This window comes from Anguilla rostrata, chromosome 4 (genome assembly GCF_018555375.3).
Source record: "Anguilla rostrata isolate EN2019 chromosome 4, ASM1855537v3, whole genome shotgun sequence".
Lineage (NCBI taxonomy): Eukaryota > Metazoa > Chordata > Actinopteri > Anguilliformes > Anguillidae > Anguilla > Anguilla rostrata.
Window position 1 is genome coordinate 65606850 of NC_057936.1, and position 8053 is coordinate 65614902.

Below are 8053 nucleotides of genomic sequence, written 5' to 3' on the forward strand. Positions count from 1 at the left end.
AGATCGTTATTTTTTATGTCATTTTGCTTTAAGGTATTTTTACATCCATGGTCTTTTCGCTTTCGCCGATTGACACTGTAGTCTATTTAAGAACCCTTGAGTACTGTTACCCGGAAACTGGACTTGAGCGCGTGGCAGCGCCTTTTCTGGACAAGACGTCTTGCTTCAGCTCGTGTGCCTTTATAGCGCAAGGTTGTTGAAAGTTGTTCTACCGCATCCCCTGTTGGGGGAGAGTTTGTCAGCAAGACAGTTGTGTCAAGTCAATTTCCCCCCGTTAACGCAATGTCATATTTAAATTATGACTGTAAAACGTCTGCTAGAAGTCAACAGTTGTTGAAAGTTGTTCTACCACATCCCTGGTTGGGATAGAGTGGTTTAGTTCAGCGTTTGTCAGCCAGACTGTTGTGTCAAGTCAATTTCCCCCCGTTAAACACAATGTCATATGTAAATTATGACTGTAAAACGTCTGCTAGAAGTCAACAGGACGAAATGCGGGCTTGCGTACCGTCGCAAATTGTGTACAGCCGTGATTTAACAAAACGCCAGGTTACTTTAACAGTGAGCTGTGAAGTCTGTTCTTTCAGGCGGGATTGGTGGTTTTATTGTGAATGCGGTTGCTCTAAAGCGCTGAACTCATCTAGAGATGAGAATGAACGCGCTCGGTGCCGGCGGGAAGGCAGCAATTATCGCTGTCAATGTTCAGGTCAGGGGTGCGCGTCGTTGATTTGTGTGCGCTACTGAGAAATTTTCAGTGAATATTTTGACAGGGACCGTTTGGGGGAACCCTCAGGGAGAGACTCGAGGCACTCGTCGCTCCGAGGAATGCGCCGTTTCCCCGAGTTAAAAACGTACCGCGCAACGCCTAAGTGTTTGGGCAGTGGCACAGTTTCCGTTGGCTTTGTAGTCCAGCTCATTTGTTTTGAAATAAAACTGTGTATGTGAGGTTAAAGTGCAGGCTGCCTACTTTAATTTGAGGGTATATAATTTAGAAGGATAAACATCCATATTTGCTGAACCATGTATGAATTACAACCTTTTTACACACAATTCCCTTATCTTAGGGGGCCAGAAGTAATTGAACACATCAGCATAATTTTAAATGAAGTCCTCATATTTAGTACTTGGTTGCAAATCTTTCACATTCGCTGACTACCTGAAGTCTGCAACCCATAGACATCACCAGACACTGGGTGTCTACCCTGGCGGTGCTCTGACAACCCTGTGCTGCAGCCTTCTTCACTTCCCGTTTGTTTCTGTTGCGTTGTTTGCCTTCAGAAAGTGAAAAGCATGCGTGTGCAATTGGATTCAGGTCGTGTGATCGACTTGGGCAGTCAAGAACATGCCACGCCTGGGCCCTGGAGAAACTCCCCGGTTGCTTTAGCAGTGCGTGTTTGGGGGGTCATTGTCCGGCTGAGAAGGGAACTGCCGTGCAGTCATTTCTGAGGCCTTTGGTTGGGTGAGAGCGCGTATTTCTCTGCACTCCAGAAGTCGTTCTGCTGCCGTCAGCAATCGCACCGTAACAAGGAGAAGTGAGCCAGTTCCCGTGGCAGCCGTGCGTGTGCCCAAGCCACAACACCGGGGTGGCGTTGCTTCCTTTCTGTCTCCACACTTTCCGCGTTCCGTCAGTTTCGGCACAAGCCGTTCTGTCCTTGTGGCTTTCCAGTGATCAAAATCTTGCGGGGGAACCCACTGAGGTCATGCTGGTGTGTTTTTCCCTTTATGGCAGTCTTTGGGACATCTATGCCTACATCCAGGAGTGCTTTCTTGATCTGTTTCACCGCTGTTTTTTTTTTTCACGGTTTGGAGTTGGTTTTTTTTGTTGTCATCCACTACAGTGGTCTTCCGTGGTCTGCCAGGTTGTTTGCTATCGCTGAGCTGTTAGGAAGTTCTTGCTTCCTAACAGTTGCTTTTGATATTCATAATGTTTTGGCCTTGAGTGATTTGTTCAGATTTTTCAGCCTTGTGTTGGTCTGCTTTACTGGCATTGACACTTCTTTGGTCCTCATGTTGCAAGACTTCAGATGAAAATGCCACACCTAGAATAAACTCACCTGTTCTTAGCGTTCTTGTGCATGAACTCAATGATGCAATTACACACAGTAGGCCAAGAAACAGCTAAGCAGCCAAATGTCCAATTAGATTTAGTCCCTCTAAACGGGGAAACTATTTATAAAAAAGGTCTTCAATTCCTACATGGTTAAACCAATGTGGATGTCAGTCCCCTCAAGGTAAAGCAGACAGTCTGCACTTCAGCCTCATATTCATTTTTGTTTCATTCCAAATCCAGTGTGCTGGAGTACAGAACCAAGACAACAAAAATTGTGTCTCTGTCCAAATACTTGTATATGGCTGCACTGTATATGCAGATAGTTCTCCAGCAGAGAATCAATAGTCCTGAAGCATTTGTGTAGTTCCCAGATTTGAGGAAATAAAAATATTTTTAAACCTAACTGTGAAAGTAGCGATCACGTGCAAACGAACAGTACCGGCTTTCCATAATGCACGACTCCCGGCCAAGTCTGCCTGACCTTTTGCGGGCTAATGTAGCTCTGGTGGTAGCCTATTACTGCAACAAACATTTTAATTAAGCAGGTAATTTGCACATTTGCAGCACACTGTCTCTCCCTCCTTGGATGACAGTGTGCAACTAACGTTATTTCCTCGCCCATTTCTTGTTTGCTAATTGTATCCACGAAACATTCGCTTATTTCAGAACCCATCCTTTCTCATCCTGAAGGAATCGCCCTCCCGCAGCCCGTCTCGTATCCCACCCCCGTCTAGCTGCAATTGCACGGTGTCCGCCGCTAGAGGGCAGGTCGGAGCACCTGCTACTCTTCTCCTCGTCCCATGCTGTTCTCTTCGTCCCAGCAGCTGCCGCACAGTTCTGCTGGTCCCGGCTAAGAGCTGCCAATGGAAAATGCAAGTATATCGGCGCAACCTGCTGCTATTGGCCTGTCTCGCGTCTGGGTAGGAGGAGCCCAGCAATGACGTGTATAAAAACGCTGCTTGCCCCGCGCAACATCTCAGTGACACTGCGTGATTGTGGGAGGGCGCGCAAAGTGCAGAGATCCTGACTTGCTAGAAAGCTGTGACCGGAATTTATAGCTACAGACATAACAAACGTCCATGCCACACACTGGTAACGCCGGGCACGTTACTCGCGCGGTTTGTTTGCGTGCACCGCTTGCAAACTGACGCCAGGATTCCTGTCGCTTTCAGAGCGATGACTGCGCCGCGCTGACCCGAGGGAACCAACTTTAAACCGCTTTTATTGTTATTCTGCGAACTGAGAACCAAGCTGCTCTTAAAACTTTTCTTTCATCATTCCATAACGGATTCCAGAGCACGTGCACACTGCTCTGCACGGAGGCTGTGACTCCACCACAAACTCTGACTTTCAGCAAAAAGTTTTGCTTTTTTTTGTCTTTAATTGGTTGTTTTTGCACTGGGTATGCAGCAACTTTAGTCTGCAAATCTGAAGAGAAGCCGACTGCCTCCTTGCATCAGGGCTATATATTTTTGAAAAAATATTTCTGTTAACGGAGGCGAAGAAGGATAACAGGAAAATTCACCAGAAAACAAACAAAGCACGAGAAGTCACCGATGTGCACCAAAAACAAGGACAGTAAATCACAGCGCACGAGCCGATTACTGAGGTGAAGCGAGGACAAGACAGGTTGGTGTTTCTGAATTCACGAGTCTCGAGTTTCAGCTGCTGTGCCCGTGGTATTAAAGCGCGCGTTTGACCCGGGATAAGTTGTCAAAGAGAGAAGCGGAGGCGAGCTGGCAGGTGTGCAAGTTCACTTGCATGCGTACGTATATTCGTGCGGCTTAAAATAGAAGTTGTTTTAAGAACTAACAGCGTTACATACACACATTTCCCTACGTGTGTCCCCGCGTACATTTCTTCTCCTCTTTCGATCGGCGAGGGCTGCCAGTTCGCAGTCCGTTCCCCGCGTTTCGCTTTGGCTGTGCGGGCAGGAGCTGTCGCATGGACTGACATGGCCACCGACCTCGCCATGAGCGCAGAGTTACCGAACAGCCCCCTGGCCATCGAGTACGTCAACGACTTCGATCTCATGAAGTTCGAGGTGAAGAAGGAGCCGCCGGAGGCGGAGCGGTACTGCCACCGCCTGCCCCCGGGCTCGCTGTCCTCCACCCCGATTAGCACGCCCTGCTCCTCCGTGCCTTCGTCGCCCAGTTTCTGTGCGCCCAGCCCCGGGGTGCAGTCGGGCCAGAACCCCGGCAGCGGCGTCAACAGCAGCAGCAACAACGGCAGCAGCAGCAGCAGCCACGGCCAGAGCTCCGCCGGGAAGCCGCAGCTGGAGGACCTATACTGGATTCCCAACTACCAGCACCACCTGAATCCCGAGGCTCTCAACCTGACGCCGGAGGACGCCGTCGAAGCCCTCATCGGAAACGCGCACCACCACCACCATCACCACCACCACCAAGCCTACGAGGGCTTCCGCGGGCAGCAGTACGCGGGAGAGGACCTGTCAGCGGCGGCCAATGGGCACCACCACCAGGTCCATCACCACCACCACCATGGCCACCACGCCCGGCTGGAGGATCGCTTCTCGGACGAGCAGCTGGTCAGCATGACGGTGCGGGAGCTCAACCGCCAGCTGAGAGGCTTCAGCAAGGAGGAGGTCATCCGCCTCAAGCAGAAGCGGCGTACCCTGAAGAACCGGGGTTACGCGCAGTCCTGCCGCTACAAGCGCGTGCAGCAGCGGCACATGCTGGAGAGCGAGAAGTGCACGCTCCAGAGCCAAGTGGAGCAGCTGAAGCAGGACGTCGCGCGTCTGGCCAAGGAGAGGGATCTGTACAAGGAGAAGTACGAGAAGCTCGCGAGCCGGACCTACAGCGGGAACGGCACCAGGGACCCCCCCAACGGCAGCCACGGGAAAGCCACCTCCACGGAATTCTTTATGTGAGAGAAATCCGTTTCTTAAGACTTCTTTCCGTCGGTCAGACAACTTTATTACAACTTCAGTTTTCTATTATTATTTGATTTGTAAGATTTGTTTTATTTTTGCGTTTTCGTTTACAGTAGCCTAACTCAATGTTAACCTTAATATTGTAACGTAACGTAATCTATACCTGTTTAAAGAAACCTACACGCACACAACACATTTATGTACGTGTGTTTGTGTTATTTCAGGAAGTCTTAATATGAGAATTGAACTTTACTCGTAAACGCCTCTATATCTGAGATGGTTATCAACTACTTGATCAAGTAAGGAATTGAAGTCCAAAAACGTGGGACGTTTAACAAACGAGGGGTTTAACAAACATTTAAGTCTTACAGACAAATACTCAACCGAATAATGGTGTGTTATGATTACGGAAAAGGACATACATTTCTTAAATCATATTTTCGTTTTTGTCATGATACTTTCTCATTGTCTTAATCAAAGTTTTCGAGTCTTAAAAATGGGTTTCATCAAAAAAAAAAAAAAAATCTACCAAGAGAAACGTCTTTCTTAGACTGGACTGGAGGAAAAAAGCAATATATTTTCATAACTTCGGAGGTTATCCGAAGGACTATCATCTTGGAAAACACGAAGTTAAACGTGTTGTTGGAGAGGACATATCTGAGCATTGCAAGTCTACGTACTTAAACAAAATAAACCCTGCATGCGGGACATGTACGGTATAACGATATGTCAGATCCCTTTACCTCTTCTCCTGATACACCTGGATGGAACGCACGGCCCGTATTTATTTTCCCCTTCATCCTCCTCATCCTCAGTCTTCTGCTTTCTCAGAACGCGAATGGACGGTTTGGTTTCACGCACAGACGGATAGAGTGATTGGGGGAACGATTCGCAACAAAAAAAAAATTCACGGCTAAATAGCAGTTATGAGGGATAAGTGTTACCGCAATTTTCATTGTATTTTCTATTGTTTTAAAGGGAAAAACGTGAACTAAACTGAGCCAGATTTTAGAGTTATTTATTCCCACTTGTAAATATATGTAGAGTTACAGTTAGGGTGTTATTTCCCATACTTTTTAAAGCCTTTTTGCTTGACTATTCAAAACGTCTTAATACAATGTTTGTATGTTACAGCATGCAAATACTCTGCGATATTCTCCTTCTAATGACTATGTACAATTAAAAGGAAAGCCTACTGCACTATATGAAAAACGATAGGGAAAACATGTTTTATATTAAACTAATCTGTTGTTCAGTTGCTGTTGTAAAGAAAAAGGTGGATATAGCAACATAATCGGAAATGCCATGAAAAACATGTAATAATAATATAAGGACTGCAATTGCTGCTAATTCTCTATGCATCAACGTTATTTAAAACTTATGAATTAACGGATTTTACACTTTCAAAAAGTGCTCAATGTGAAATATTTGAATGACGATTTCATGAAATCTGATGTATTGTGGAAAATTCACTAACGCTTGTTTTCATAAAATCTACCATTAGAAACGTGGTTAAACAGCAGAAGGCAGATTCTTAAAAGGGGTACTCAAAGTGCTTGTTTAAAATAAAGTATCTTCCTCTAAAACGAGCACTGCAAATGGGGCAAATGATGGTGTGAATACAATCCATGATATTGTCAATAAAATATGCGAGGACAAAAAGAATCCGCCTTTCCCTCATATCTGGTTTAACGATCTGCTGCCTACGTGTGTGCGACATATTGTGCAGAAGTATTGACCCACGAGCGTTTGTCAATTAATGTAGGCACAGCTTAAGCGGCAATAAGACAAATAGGCTATGTCGCTGAAGTGTTACGTAACTAAATTCCTTCGCAGAAATTCTAAAAACAGAAACACGGCTCAGATTTTCATATCAATGACTTGACATGCTGTGAATATAGCAAGACAAATGGACCAGTTTATACCGTGAGCATGGGCAAAAAAAAAACTGTCGCTCTGAATTAACACGGAAATTAAACAATTATCTCTCAAGGAAGTCGTGTACATTTATTTATTCCAATATCCACGATGTGTAGATAAATCGGATTACAGATCAGGAAATCGATCAATCAAAAGTTTTTGTAATTTTTTTTAACCTCAAGGCGGGGACGTTGTCTAGACGACCGCACCACAGTCGCTTTATATCTCCGTATCATTAAAACGACATCACTTCTGTGTAATCATTAAAGGAAAAAAAAACCTTTATGCCTTGTGTCTCACAGTAACCGGTATGTTGCCGTTTTTTAGGAATTCGAGGAAGCCTTGTAAACATAGCCGCATCCTCAATGAGATTTCTCAAAATGTAATTTAGCAAAGGGCCAGCTTGGGCCAATATTCTGTTTCATCACGCGTCATTAGTCCAAACCGAAGATACAGTAATTTGACATGAAATAAACTAACATTATTATCTGCGAAAGGTGGAATAATGCTTCTGCACAGTAGTGTTATGTGTATATCTGTACATATTATTTATATCTATTTATTCGAGAAATATTTAAGTGTCCTAACGTGTCGATAAGTTTAAAAAAAGCAACAAATGTTTCAAAATGGAATGTTGTTCAGAATCTTGTTTTCATAATGTTTAATAAAAAGTTCTGTCCAGCTCTGTTCGTTCCGTACTTATGGTGGTCGTTTTAAAAATGTTGACCGTTTAAAATGTGTCCACGTGCTTTAAAGTGGCACTCTACTGTTAACCTTCCATTTCTCACCCTACTGACCTGACGGAGCAGATCACTTACGCTGCTGCATCTAACAGGCTCTTAATTGGGCACCATTGTACACCTCGTTTCCAATAATAATTTCACAAAAAAGATACGATAAAATCGACAGTTCTCTGGAAATCTTAAAACTGTTCTTCTGAAATTAAAATGAAAAACTCAGTTATGCAATTGTCATATTTATGGTGTTTTACGCAACACGTGACCCTACGGAATAAGCTATATGAAATAGATACCTTAATGTCATTAGAAGTATTTGATGTATTTGTTTTATATGATTATTCATACACTTCTGGAGTGTGTGTGTGTGTGTGTGTGTGGCATGCATGTGGCATGCATGCATGGTTTAAATTAATAGCTAATTGTTTACATTTAATGAATATATATCAGTCTGAT

The 8053-nt window shown here is 44.7% G+C and overlaps 1 protein-coding gene across 1 annotated transcript; it reads left to right on the forward strand.

Annotated features, from left to right (window-relative positions):
• The first annotated feature begins 2617 nt into the window (after positions 1–2617).
• Positions 2618–7541, forward strand: mafaa (MAF bZIP transcription factor Aa). Its single transcript, XM_064334381.1, has one exon. It carries the CDS (start codon positions 4002–4004, stop codon positions 4935–4937), a length of 936 nt encoding a protein of 311 aa, XP_064190451.1. The 5' UTR covers positions 2618–4001; the 3' UTR covers positions 4938–7541.
• Positions 7542–8053: the final 512 nt, after the last annotated feature.